General features: G+C 40.1%; 1 protein-coding gene across 2 annotated transcripts; it reads left to right on the top strand.

Annotated features, from left to right (window-relative positions):
* Positions 1–1807: 1807 nt before the first annotated feature.
* LOC104948369 (dehydrogenase/reductase SDR family member on chromosome X-like) lies at positions 1808–10420 on the top strand. 2 transcript variants are annotated; one of them, XM_010774666.1, is made up of 4 exons: positions 1808–1976; positions 2298–2502; positions 2961–3168; positions 6382–10420. In XM_010774666.1, exons 2-4 carry the CDS (start codon positions 2303–2305, stop codon positions 6562–6564), a joined length of 591 nt encoding a protein of 196 aa, XP_010772968.1. In that variant the 5' UTR covers positions 1808–1976; positions 2298–2302; the 3' UTR covers positions 6565–10420. The 2 variants fall into 2 exon arrangements, with proteins under 2 accessions (XP_010772968.1, XP_010772898.1); XM_010774596.1 differs by having other exon boundaries at positions 1810–1976; positions 2295–2502.
* Positions 10421–14727: the final 4307 nt, after the last annotated feature.

The raw sequence follows: 14727 nt of genomic DNA, 5'->3' as shown, positions 1-14727 counted from the left end.
TTTCTCTGATACTGTTGTTCTTTTATTTTCCTTTCACACACACACACACACACACACACACACACACACACACACACACACACACACACACACACACACACACATCCACACCCACACTCTCATCGGGAGGTGAGTGGCGTGGCGTGGAGATAAGGCTGCTATCAGACCTTCATCAGGAATGGAGGCACTCTCATGCGTCAGGGCGGCTTTTTCCTATATGTGCTCCATCAACGCTCTTTCCTCCGTCCTCTTCCTGTCTTTGTCCATTGTGTTTGACCCTTTACAGGATGAACACATTTATAGGGAGGGACAATGTATACTTTTCCTGATGATTGAAGTACATGGTCTTCTTTCTGTGTAATGGCAGTGTGCTATAGTTTAGTTCCTCGGTTTCCGCATTTTTCTATTCATTTTAAAACAATGTATCAAATATTCAAAAAGTCCTTCATAAACCAAGAGGAAACAAGTATATTTACATATTTGAGTGTTTGGGCAGGATTTAAGCAATTACTGTTTGAAAAAAGTGAACGATCCTGAAGCTTCTTGCATATTGAGGTATACATGTCACATAGATATAGAACAATACTCCTTTCATCCAGTTCAATTAAAAAGTAAAACAGGGAAGAATTGAAACACCTCACTCAATAGCAATCTTGAACTATTGAAAATGAAACCTTATTTTCACAACATGTTATTTGTACTCTTGATGTCGACGCACTGCACTTATAATACTTTTATTTTGATGAGAGGTTTTGGGGTTCACTGCAAACCGATGCCAATTTCCCATTCAAAGTTTCAAAAAGGACAAGCAGTATTTTAACAATCCAATCATTTGTTTTTCTAGCGAATATCTGGGAAATGAAATGAAAGGCTGTAATTTGCACACAGAGGACGTGGAGTGGCAATTTAAAGCCTTTCTTGATGAGATGAGATTTCAATTTGCTTTTTAAGATTAGGAGTGACTGTGCAGTCCTGTGGAATTGGGAAGGTCATTCCACCATCAGAGAGCCTGCAGGGGAAAGACAGATGAACATCTTCACCGTTATTTATTGCAACAGTAAATAAAGGAGGACCAAAAATAAGTAGGATACAAAGCTCCAGAGCTGTACAGAAAGTAAAGAGTAAACACTGAATCAGAAATGTTGGAATTGAATCTTCAATCTGCAACACTGCAATCAACTGAGAGAAGATTTAGATTTAAGTTTGATTTTCTTTACTTTCTCTGACATTGACAAACATCGAGTAAAACTATTAAAGCCATGACATGACTGACATGAGCGACAAACAACATTTACAGCAATCCCTTATCATGTATTGGCTAATTAAAGGGGTCATTGAATTGCTGTCATATGGCTCTGCAGGTAATAAAATACCTTGCCTCTTTTTATCGTGCCAAGTAGAGGTCCTCACAAAAAGTATTTGTCAATTTTCTTTAAGTATACTCAGCCTTCACAAAGTCATTTCTCTGCACACAGCATACACTTACACTTAAGCACACTAAATCACTTTCACACTTTGATGATAGCAGCTCCTGCGCCTCGCCGTCTTTACCTGTGTCTTATCACACATTAGACTTGATAGAACGGTGTGTTAAGCTTTGATGGAGCTCAGGAGGAAGTATTAGGTTTGAAATAATGTGCTGTAGCAACAGAAGCGTAGCGCTGCCAGTATTGTACTTTAAGGACCCACCGAGCCTGCTGTAATAGATGATTAAAACACTCTTTGATGTCTTACATCCAAAACTGCTTGAAGAAATAATCCGTTCACAATGGTGTGTGTGTGTGTGTGTGTGTGTGTGTGTGTGTGTGTGTGTGTGTGTGTGTGTGTGTGTGTGTGTGTGTGTGTGTGTGTGTGTGTGTGTGTGTCCAACCCAGTGGAGTTCACCAAACTGGACCTAGCGTCTTCGCAGTCTGTCCATCAATTTGTCCAGAGCTTCAAGGAGCGGGACCTGCCGCTAAACATCCTGGTCAATAATGGTGAGTGATGGAGATGTCATGTTCTTTTCCGTGTCGGCTGCATGCTGCATATGCAGTAGTTCATCTAGTATTCATGAGGAAAGTAAAAATCCTCTCACAGCGGTGGAATTAGGAGTTATTTTTGCCAGGGTTTGCTCATCAATCAGATCAACCCTTTTATGTCTGATATTTGCCCACAGCCCTCTCATATGAGCTCAATGTCATTGATAACACCTACCATAACTTCCTCTGTGTTAGCAACTGCACGTCATTTATAAGAGACTACTACTGTGCTCTAAAAGCTTGTGTGTGTGTTTGTGTGTGTGTTTGTGTGTGTAGCAGGGGTCATGTTGCTTCCCGAAGGCCGTACTGAGGATGGATTTGAGCAGCACTTTGGCGTGAACTACCTAGGCCACTTCCTGTTGACCTGGCTGCTCCTGGATACACTGAAGGATTCTGGGAAATATGGTTACTTCTCACGAGTGGTCAATGTCTCCTCCTCTGCCCACCGCATTGGCGAGATTAGACTAAATGATTTAAATAGCTGGTAAGCTCACAAACACACTTGCCCACATTTTAGCAATCACAACTTTATTAAATGATATAATACAAAGCTTGGCATTCACAAAAAGGTGATTTTTAAAGAACATTCAAACAATGTGTAAAAGGAAATTCCAGTTTATTTAAACTGAAATCATATTTTCGTACTTTTTGATAAGACCTGGAGGTTTGGCAACATCTGTCAGATGATCACACAAGATGTCAACAAATCCAAATAAACACAAGTATGTGCTATACCGGAATTAACCCATACTGCACTTATAAAAATCCTTGTAAAAAAACTCCAGTCTTGTCTCAGATGTGTTTTACTCCTGAGGACTCATAGAGTTCTTTATACGTTTCCACTGAGAACCACAGTTTACTAGAATTGTATACTTGTTATATAAAAACTGAGGCACTTTTAATGGTACAGTCTGATCGTGTTTTTTGTTTCCTTTCTTGTAGCCAGAGTTATTCAGCCCATGCTGCTTATTGTCACAGTAAGTTGGCCCAGCTGTGGTTTAGTTCCCACCTCCACCAGGAGCTGCAGTGCGGAGGTTTCCCACTGAGTTCCTGTGCTGTGGACCCTGGCATGGTGGACACTGCTCTCTATCGCCACCTGTGGACACCCCTCTGCCTGGCACAGAGCACTATTGCTCGTCTGCTTTTCAGGGTAAAACACTGTCCGTATACTCATCTGCTATTCACACCTGTGATTTATGTCATTCTACATTTATCAATGTCTTTTTTATCCGAGTAAGTTTACTCTCACAGTACACCGGGTATTTTTCTACTTCACCACTGAGTGATGTCTCTCCCAACCCCAAATACTTTGCATCTAACTCTTGATTAATATTCAGTTACTTACTGTAAATGGTTGCTTTAAAATGTATTATCTAAGTGTGTTCAGTCACAATCTGAGAAACATTGGCAAGTTATTTCTTCTGCTGGTGGTAAACGGCACTTCAATATCTTTGCAGTTTTACAACAGAAGTCAAGAGCTTGTAGCCAGAAGCGTTTAAGTTTTCCTTTTTAAAACTGACTGCTCATTTCTCCCTTTATCTTTCAAGTCAAATAACTTAGATCTCTTTACCAAAAGTGTGAAGTGTGAAACTGCGTCACAGTTTAAGTTTGTTCAAGGTGTACCACAGTGACCCAAATCAACAAACTCGGTGCAGACGTTCTTCAGGATGAAACACAGACGCTCATGCATGCGCACATGCATACACACACAGCCTTTCAAAATCACTGAACATGGAAGTGCTAATAAAAACCAAGCCAGGCTGTTCACTGTGTTATATTTTAAAACATTTCTTGCATAGCTTAAAGCGCTGGCCGCAGGATGCCGTTAATGTCCCTGGGATTTAATGAAAGGAGACGTGTGTGCGTGGTCGAGCCAAAAATGGCAATTGTCACAGGCATTTGCCTCAGAGACCAACCTCTGGGTTGGTTCTGCCCCACATACGCAAACACATTAATCAAACAAACTCATGCATGTAATCATTACTCCGCACACAAACACACAAACTGTGATTTTCTCCTGTTACGACACCTTTTAATCCAGAGCCGTTACATTTAGGTGCATGCAGAGCCAAAGGCTAGAAGATAGATAGGAAGAGGAATAAAAAGACAGAAATAAAGCGCAAAGCTCTCATGTATTGTGATGCTCTTAAAAAGTCGATGAAACCAGCAGCATCTATTGGCAGCGAGCTGCAGTCATTATTCGGAGGAAGAAGTCATTCTAATCAGTAAAGATAACTAGGAAAATGCAGTATCCTTGGCAAGTAAAGCCAGATAGATAGATGAACAAGTACACTGAAACCTTATTCCTTTGTTTTAATAAAGACCAGGAACAGACAATAGACAGTCACAGGGTGGTTGAGGTAGAGAGGGGTGTCAAGGTGGGGACCCCTCTCTCACCATTAGAGCCTTAATGTCTGTGAAATCGATATTACATCCTCAAGAGTTTCAGCTACTTGTTCCATTGATATCTAATCCAAATCATTTGAACAAGTTAGAGACACAGCTGCCCGCCAACATTTTGATTAACGGTCGAGAGGCTCTACCTCCTGAGCAAGAGCTTAACCGGCCTCAGAAGTTGGCATCTTTTCAGATATACTTTTTAATCAGTTCATTCAATTCAATTATGTTGCCATCAGAAACCAATTGACACCGTTTATTTTTCTGCTGCCAAACCCTATTAAGAATCAATTTCAGCTATGAATAGAGGGTTCTCCCATTCGACATGAAAGCAGGGATGAGTTAGTAATAGACAGTTGATATGTCTGCTTAAAGCCTTTAGCTTTGCCACATGAATAGAAACTTTGGGAAATGAAAAAAAGCATGGATGCTGAATTGATGCTGCTGTTGACACTATAGTATAAATCAATTTATCTTCATGAATTAAAAAGGAAACCACGCTCAATACTTATTTCAAACACTTTAAACTTGAAACATTTACATAAAATGATAAGAACAACTACACATAAACTGGTCTATGAAGAAATGTATACAAAGTAAGGCTGTCAAACGATTAACATTTTTAATCAGATTATTAAACCTTAAAAATGAATTAATCATGATTAATCACCATTCGAACTATGTCCAAAATATGCCATTTCTTTACGTATATTGTGTGGGAATTGAAAGATAAATGAAAGAAGGCGGATATATCCATTTAACATACAGTATGTATGTATGTTTATTATAACATTGTTCTGTGTGTCAAAATGAAAGACGGCCCACACACCTATCAATCATCAAACCGTGGGGTCTTATTTCATTACGTGTTGTTGTTCTATCAACACGTAATGTTGTATCGATGTATATAGATGTACTACAGCAAAAGTATTCTCCGTCAGGACTTCCTGCAACAACACCACGCCGTTATCTTGATTCTGATTGGCCAGAAGACATTATCAAAGATGTTCTATTGGGAAGACGATCACTACGTGACAAAAGTTTTCAAAACCGTTTCTAGTCTTCGGTATTTCCAGACAAGCGGCTACTGAAATCAATCTTACAAACTGCTGTCTGTGCAATCTACTCAGCTTACTTTAACATCATTTCTCATGGTGGGGCTAAGCCATTTCTTGGTATGGTTGTAGCCTACCCCAGCGCTGCCACTGGTGGGATGTATGGGGCGGGCCATTCTGCACATGCGTTCCATGCGTTAAATATTTTTAACGCAATTAATTCAAAAAATTAATTACCGCCCTTAACGCGATAATTTTGACAGCATTAATACAAAGTAATAGCCCTGTAAGCGAAACCACACGTATGTTTTAATCAAGAAAAAAACTCCAATAACTAGGACAGTGAGTTTTGCAAAAATCAGACATAATCAGCAATGAAATGAGTGGCTTGTTGCTATGGAAATAAATGTTTTCTTTACACAAAGAAACTTTCCTTTTCCACGCTTAAAGCTCTCTAAGTGAACAGAGAGCAACATGAATAATGAAGAACAAGTTGTGTTTGCCTGTATCGTTAATTGTACTGAAACATAAAGCCTAGCAAGCAAAATGATAATTCATTTAAAAGAACATTTAATATGTATGTTTTTGAAATACTGTGGAGTACTACAACACACAGAGACACACACACACACACACACACACACACACACACACACACACACACACACACACACACACACACACACACACACACACACCCTGAGTCTCCTTTACACTGACGCTTACATCCAGTGACATCAGCCCTCCTCTGGCATTCACACACAGACTGAGACACGATATTTGTTTTTTGCAGTTATGAATTGATGTTGAACTTGTCATTCTGAAGTCCCTCTTATTCCTTTTGAAGTTTATGCTTTTGGACTTGGATTTTATAATTAAAAATACATTCATGTGTTTGTTTGTTTCCTCAGACTCCCGCAGAAGGCGCCACCACTGTGCTGTTTGCCGCCCTGTCACCGGCTCTGGAGGGGGGGGGATGTGGAGGAGGCTACTGGGCCAATGGACACAGGGAGATGACAACACCCCCGTCCTTTGACCCCCAGCTGCAGCTAAGCCTATGGGAAACCAGCATCCAGTTGCTGGGCCTGCAGTAGCAGTGGACAAAAGGAATAACTGGGCTAAACCTGAAAGAAAACATCAGATTGGCTTTAAGACACTCGGGCAAACTTGCCACCTTCTCCCTATTTCTCAGTGTTTCCATCCGCACCTCACATCAAGGTGTTCGTAGCGATTTATGTTGACAATCTGACAATCCACCACTGGACTGTGATTGTTTATTAGGGGACGAAAATATGTCTTTTTTGATTTAGACGAGCCAAAGAAGGACTACAGGGAATGAAAGACGTTTGAGGAGAATTAGAATAGGATTATATCATTATAGGATTCACAGTTACTGGGCAGCTGCTCAGATTGGCCTTTAGTAAAGTTTATTTCCTGATCATAAATAGAAAAAACCTGATGTCAGGCCGGAGAAATAATTCAATAGTATCATGTTCAAAAACATACAATGACAGCTGCCTCACTCTGCCTTAATGTCTGGCTTTCAGTAAAGATCTTCATTGTCCCTCAGTGAACTAAATACTGTTTCACAGGCTTCTAAAAACCGAACAAATAAACATCTTAGGAAACATTAAGATGCATTTCGGGCAAATTATTCAATTGAAAAGCTGAATTTTAACATTGCGTACTGGCTCCACACATTCATGCACCACGACAATGAACTGAAATCTGAACCCGCCTTGTGCTGGCAGAGGAACGTGATGTCATTAGTTTGCATTCACACATCGCAATGAACATCTCACCATCATTTGGTTTGACTGGGAGCCCTTTGTGTTTGGCTCATTCGCTGCTTTTACAAGTTAATGCTGAATCATCATGCTAACTGCTGGTAAGTGTATTGTAAGCTGTTTTTGGTGAAATCTGTTTTCCTCATGAAGATGCTGGGAAAACGTGATCATGATAATCCATCGAAAGAAATTCCCACTTACTGATCAGGGGATTTAGGAAGACAAAAGAAAGAGATCGGATGTAAAAGTAGGACTACATTTGGAATAACTTCCTGGTGTTGACATTGAATTGATGCAAGGATCAAGGATTTCCAGAATGGTTGTTTTTTCCTGCACAGAAACCAAACCGTAATGATGGGGACCAAACCGCACTTCACTCTGTCCCCATTTTCCTTTTGTGCTCTGTGTTAATCGCTTTTACTGTGTCCGTGGTATGTATGTGTGTGTGTGTGTGTGTTTGTTCACATGAGTTAGGACTTAACTCCTGCTCTAGACTCAATTCATGTTGATGGATAGCACAACAATGGCCATTCCTGGAGGAACTGCGACGGGAAGTAGAGAGGGAGGGAAAGCTCCAGTATTCAAGCTATGACTGGTTGCTCATTGCTGCCACTTCCTCATTTGGCGATGCTCCCAGTGCATTGTGGGTTTGAGATTTCCCAGCGGTGAGAGGCAAACTCCATCTGCTGAGCTGGCTTATTTAAACAAGCACATTGCAAACAATCACGTCTGTTACTCATGCAGGAAAATACTGACACACACGTCGTACACACTGCGCCATAATGCCATCTCCACTGTGATAAACCATTTTAGCTGTGAAGATGAAAAGTTTGATCTGAAATGAACACGTTTTGGCTACAAATCCTGCCCCAACATGCCATCCCATTGCTGTGTGTGTATATTGTTGCTTTGAATACTACCACTGAGCATCCAGCAATTGTTAATATCTGCCGTATGTGAAGCAATAGTATCACTGTGGAAGCTGATTCAGCCAGTAGCACAGAGACAGGCATTCACACAAGTAAAACAAACCCAAAAGTGTGAACATGTAAATGTCAAAAATACCAGCTTCAAGTTATCCATAATATCAGGAATTCAAAATGTCTTCTGTCTACATGTATAGAAAAAATGTTCATTGAAGCGGTGGTTGTTGATGCGTTTCCGAATGGTTACATTGAAAGCTATATTGTCCCCAATGTAACCCACAGTTAGAAACTAATGGTGTGTTCAAGCTCTCCTCGTCAAATCATTTAAAGTTTAGAGCTATGATGTTTAACATCAACATGACGAACAGCAGGTAAACAGTGGACCAGGTTATAAGTTAACGTATCCATGATACTTCCATTTATCTGTGATGCCCTGTGATTAACACGTCCATGCTGCAAATAGTGGAGTTCATGCATGCCTTCCATTATTTACAACCTAGTGTTGGTGCACTCCATGTGATATGATGACCAGCGATAGATCACCTCACTTCAACGTCTGGTAAATATATCATGATCACATGACTTAATGAGTTGACACAGATTGCCTGAATGCACCGCTGAGCAGTCAGCTAGCACATAAAGAGTTATTGCAAACTCCAGAAATATGAATTTACCATAGAACAAAACTGCATTATCAATTACATTTGAAAGACAAGCACATATTGTCTCCCGTAATAGCTTTTTTTGGCGTATCACATTGCAAATGTACAAGTTAGGAGCTACATAAATAAATATGAAAATTCCGATATCTCATGAAAGCAGCATAAGTCCAGGAAAATACATCACAGTTTAAGATTTTCGTCAATCACATAATAACTTAAATGTTTTCAATCAGGCCAGGTTTCAGTAATTTCACCTAAAAACAATCGGGTTGAAATTGTGAATAATGAATTTTCTAACTGCTCAAAAACAAACCGCTAATCGCCTCAGTGCTTCCTTGATTGACTGTGTGCTTCCCCGAGGTTTCTGACTAAATAACAAAACGACAAAGCAAAGACTTGCTAAAACAAACCCTTCCCTTCACACAAATGAAAACACCAGCTACTACTCTACAGTGCTCATTTCAAAAGTACAAGGCCACAGTCTACAGGCTGTCAAAGAGCTACTGCGTTTCTCACAGTCCAGCCTCTGCAGCCGATGTTCTAAAACCTGACTGTCTTTCTTACCTGAGCACAAGGTTTTCCAAAGACGAGGCGAGGGGGATCGTGAGGGTCTGATTTGGGTTTCTTGTTGTAGAAGAGGAAGGCTAAATTATCGTTATATACTAACCATGATCCTGAAGCGTTCTACACATACAGTCAACTTTCTGAACTTGAATTGAGAATATAGAAAAAGAGCAAAAAGGCTCAAGTAACTGTCTATGATATTGTCTGTGTGTGATTTACTCTATTTCGAAGCCGCTGGACGTTGACCAGTGGAGCTATATGTAGACTGAAAATGTTCTAATAGCCATTTTACCGTCTGACCTGGGATTACATTTATATTAAATGTTTCATTCCCAAGTTCTGCAAATGCTAAATGTGTATATGTACTGTATAGAAAGAAAGACATAATATAAAGATGTATACAGGGGGAAACCAGATGGACTGAGTCCTTATACTGGTACTAGTCCTAGTTATTAAAAAAAAACATGCTGACATTTATCTATCCTTTCACCTTTATTGCCATATCCCCTTATAACATGTTCTCCTTTGGTGCTATAGTGCAACCTTTTCACCAGAGTCCCTACGGGCTGCATATAGAGGAGTCCAGCGTAAACACTCAGTCCATCTAACCCCCTGAGGATGTATGAAATGTGCAAGATGTTTGATTTTTTATTATTATTTTGTTGTTGTTGAAATACACATCTTATTGCTTTTGCTGTGCCTAAAAAGAAAATCTCCCTCATAAATGTGTAACCGTGAATTTTACATGTAGAAATGAGCTTGTAGGATCTGTGATTATCGTCTTGTCCTGTGTATTGCCGTATTCTCTTTTTGGAGTGATGGGTTTGTGTGTGTGTGTGTGTGTTTGTGTGCATGCATGCGTGAGTGAGTGAGTATGTGTGTGTGTGAATGTTTGTATGTGTGTGTCTAGATAAGGGAGTTCATGTTTTTTGTCAATGGTTGTGACATTCCAGCAGCAGCCACCACCTTTTCTATTATCCAAAGCCTCTCAATAAACATATCATTGTGCCACTCTTGCTCTCTGTCCTTGACTCTGTGTGAGAGAGAAACTGTCAGACTGATGACACGCAGCGTGAGACAGCCAGCCTCCAGTGCAGTCTGATCTTTACAGATATTCTCAGATCAGCCCTGGAAACTTTCTCACACATTTACTTACCGGGTCACAATGCGGTGTGTCCTATATTAAATATAACATATTGTGCAGTCAAGTTTTCAACACCAGTACTGGCAAAATCAATTTGTGTTCAACTGTCAATTTGTTATTTTACCATCTGTTGTCAATAACAGTGAACTTTAAATACTTAAACGTCCTTTTTGTAGATGATGCCAGCTGTGCTGCCACATCAGTTAATCTTCATAAGCCAACAAATACATTCAATTTAATGTGCATGACAAGAGTAATTTAATGTGAAATGTATCTTAAAGTGGCACAATTATGCTTTTTTGGGATTACTTTCCTGTTGTGTGTAATATAGTTTCTTGTGCATGTAAATGGTCTGCAAAGGCTAAAATCCCCCAAAATCCCCTCCAACGCCTCGATTGGACTCCTTTGTTTACTTCTATGACATAGTGACATGACTTTGAAACCCTTGCGCTTCTATTGGCAAGCGTGTTTGTGATAGGCTAAGGGGCGGCACATCTCTAAGCAATTGACCAATAACAACAGAGCCGACAAGCTAACCAATCAGAGCAGACTGTGCTCTCGTTTCAGACAGAGGGTGAAAAGAGGTGCTGAATTACAGGCAGTATGAGAAAAATAAAGCATGTAAACATGTCACGGTAGAAAATTAGCATAATAGGGCCCCTTTAATATTTTTGAAGCAGTTATTTAATTTTTCATTTTCTTATCACAAGCACATATCTTTTTTAGTTAAAGCATGATTCAACGTTTTCGTTTCCATTGCAATTGTGCAATGTTTTGAAGGAGCTGAAGAAGGTGTTCTTGTTTTCATGCATGGTGCTTATAAGAGAGAAGAGATGGGGAGGGTAGTGTTTAACATGCCTGCTCAGACTTCAACTGAGGATCATATTTCAAAAAGGAAAATGAAAAGCCAAACAAAGAATACCTCTCTCTCCCACTAAATATATTCATAAACCTTGGACCCAGACAGTGCACAAAATAAATCAGACATCTGCTTTTCCTGCATACCTGAACATAGAGTTTATATTACAGGAGGCAGAGAAGAGTTGCTGTCATGTACTCTAAAATAAAAGTGCATACTTCATTAGGCAGCAGAGCAGGGCCGGCCCTCGGCATAGGCAGTATAGGCGAAGGCTAAGGGCGCATCAACCCATAGGGGGCAACGAAAATTGGGGAGAAAAAAAAAAATAAAAAGTTAGAAATGTAAAAAATATATATTTTTTTTATTTACATTTTTAAAACACAATTTCCCAATTTTGGATCAACAAAGTACATCTTATTATCTTATACTAACAGAACTACAATATATTACAGCGCCCATAAACTATAGCACACCCCCCCCCAAAAAAATCGAATTGAACTGCCCCAGTCCCAATAAAAACCAGAAGTTTATGTGAAATTGTTCTTTTTTTGAAATAATGGTTTTAGTGTGCAATTATAGGTTTTAATTTTGTATTTGTCTTAATTTAAAATAAATCGAACTCCCAAAAAACATATACAGTACAGCTTCTGTGTGCTTTTATTAACATTGGAATTTACTGTGTAAGCGTCCGCGGGGGGGAGAGCTTTAGAGAGCTCTCTCCTGAAAGACTGAGCAGCTCTGATAACCTCAGCTCAGTGAGGCAAAGGCACACCTTTATATGATCATTATAGCTATAAAAAATAAGAGAATAGATGAAAAACAGGTATAAAATACTATATGACCTTAAAAAAAAGTTGTTTGAAAGGGGAGTGATTTGTAAAATATCCATAAAGAAAAAGAAAATCTGCTTACAGTTCTGTTTCATATGGGTGTTGAGAGATGTATCCATAGATCTCCTAATGTTGCTCTCAAAGTGCACCAGATTGATGCTTTTAACTTCAATATAAAAAAAAAAGTCTTCCCGGGGGTGCACGCTCCCGGACCCCCCTCACTTAAATCATGTTCAAATGGATAGGATACTAAATAGAGTTGCACACATCTTGTGTCCATATCTTTCTGTTTTCTCATGCCACAACCGTGCATGTGCGAGTCATAGTGAGTGTCTGCATTTGTTGGGGGGGCGCCAGCTAAAATCTTGCCTAGGGCAGCAAATTGGTCAGGGCCGGTCCTGCAGAGCCAACATGACACACAAATCAGCAAGAATCGCTGCAGACAATCAAATAGCTGGAAAAATGTAAGGTGCATTTGAATGGCAGGCGAGCAGAAGAACATCATGTACATGTCAACCTGTTAGAATGAGTTTCTGACACAATGAGGAGAATGAGGAGAATGAGTGGACGTCTCTTCTGCTCTTTGTAACACAATGACATGCAATATAATATGTCTGCTCTAGACTGACTGCCGTGTGAGCTTATCCGGGCAGAAAACAGCGAGAGGGGACAGAAGACAGAAAGAGCAACTGAAATGACAAAATACTCACCCTCATTCATGTCCTGGTAATTGATGCTCATATAGGGACAGATTATCCTTTATAACAATGAGTAAAATCTGCAAGGCATTATAAACACGCTTAATAGCTCCTTATTCATCCAGTAAGTGGCAGCTCTTCCTCCATAAATGCCTTATGGGAGATTTAAGGAAGTTATTGCATGCTCACTCATAAACCAGGAAGGGCTAATAAGCATTCATTTATCTAATGACTGAGAAGACATTATTTAGAGCCTTATTCAAGAGAGGCCTGGTTGTACACTATCATCAACCTGCAATATGTACGTCTCATAATCCATTCACGACCGTTTACGTCTCAATAGCCTGGCTTCTTCTCATCTCAGTTGTCATATTGTGTCACTTACTGAATTGGGGCAAAAGGACACCAAATTCCTCTCATTACATCTGTTTCAATGTCTCCAAAATGATTGCCTGTGTAAATGATCAAAATGTCAAATGTCATGTTTCAATTAAAATGGCGGAGTACTGTCACGCACTAAAAGTTAGTATTCGGTTAGGGGTGGGGAACCTCCGGCCTCCGGGCCGTATACGGCCCCCGAGACCATTTGGTACGGCCCTCGAGGTAATTTATAAACACACGCAAAAAAGAAAAAAATTAAAGAAATCTAGACCGCAAAAAAAATTAAACAAGCCTGTTTTTTCTGGCCAAGGTCAGGGTCCTTGAACACAACACGAGCCTAACGTGTCATCACGTGGTATATGTCTCGTCTGACAGGGGTGCAGTTCTGACGGAGAGCACCAGAACACGGCTCCAACACTTCACAAATTGCAGTAGGCCTACCCATAAGGAGCCGTACGCATGCCGCAGTTTTTGCGTGGCTCGGTGGCTGTGTCTTTAGTTGAAAGCCCAGAGGCGATCTGTTCATCTGTCATACTGATCATACAGTCAATAACTTTCTTGTTATTAGCATCTGGTTAGCTAGCTATGCCAACGAATATAAGAAGCTTTTTCTCCAACCAGTGAGGTAAAGGCACATCTTTATATGATCATTATAAAAAAATAAGAGAATAAAGTAAACAGGTATAAAATACAATATGACAGTAAAAAAAGTTGTTATTAATAAACAAGAATACAGTTTGAAAGGAGTGATTTGTAAGATATACATAAAGAAAAAGAAATCTGCTTACAGTTCTGTTTCATATGGGTGTTGAGAGATGTATCCATAGATCTCTTTCATGTTGCTCTCAAAGTGCACCAGATTGATGCTTTTAACTTCAACTTTTAAAAAAAATCTTCCCGGGGGAGCATAGGGGGGTCCGGGGGGGACCCCCCTAGAGGAGGTTAGGTCCCCCCCCATACAATACATTCGCACACATCTTGTGTCCATATCTTTCTGTTTTGGTGGTCATGCCACAACCGTGCACGTGCATGCATGCACGAGTCATGGTGAGATATCTGGATTCAGAGGTTGCTGTTTCTTTGCACAGCATGAAAGAAAGGCGAAATGATTGGGCTGTGATTTTTGTATTTTTAAGCAGAGGTCAATAATTTGTACGGCCCTCGGAGGATGTTGAAAAAATTGAAATGGCCCTTGAGAGGAAAAAGGTTCCCCACCCCTTAACGCGACCATTGCGACCAAGCCCTGGTGTTGCCATTTTATTTTCTGTTAAATAAGGTTAGTTAGACCATGCGTTAGTTAGACCCTTTATACAGTCTATGGTTAGACCCGAGTCTTCCTGACGGTTCAGAGTGTGCTGCTGGCCCGGTGTAATTCAAATGTACCGCCGCACGCAGCACAGACACGC

Source organism: Notothenia coriiceps, unplaced genomic scaffold (assembly GCF_000735185.1).
Source record: "Notothenia coriiceps isolate Sejong01 unplaced genomic scaffold, NC01 NC01_scaffold00000193, whole genome shotgun sequence".
NCBI lineage: Eukaryota > Metazoa > Chordata > Actinopteri > Perciformes > Nototheniidae > Notothenia > Notothenia coriiceps.
This window is presented reverse-complemented; position numbering and strand designations above follow the sequence as displayed.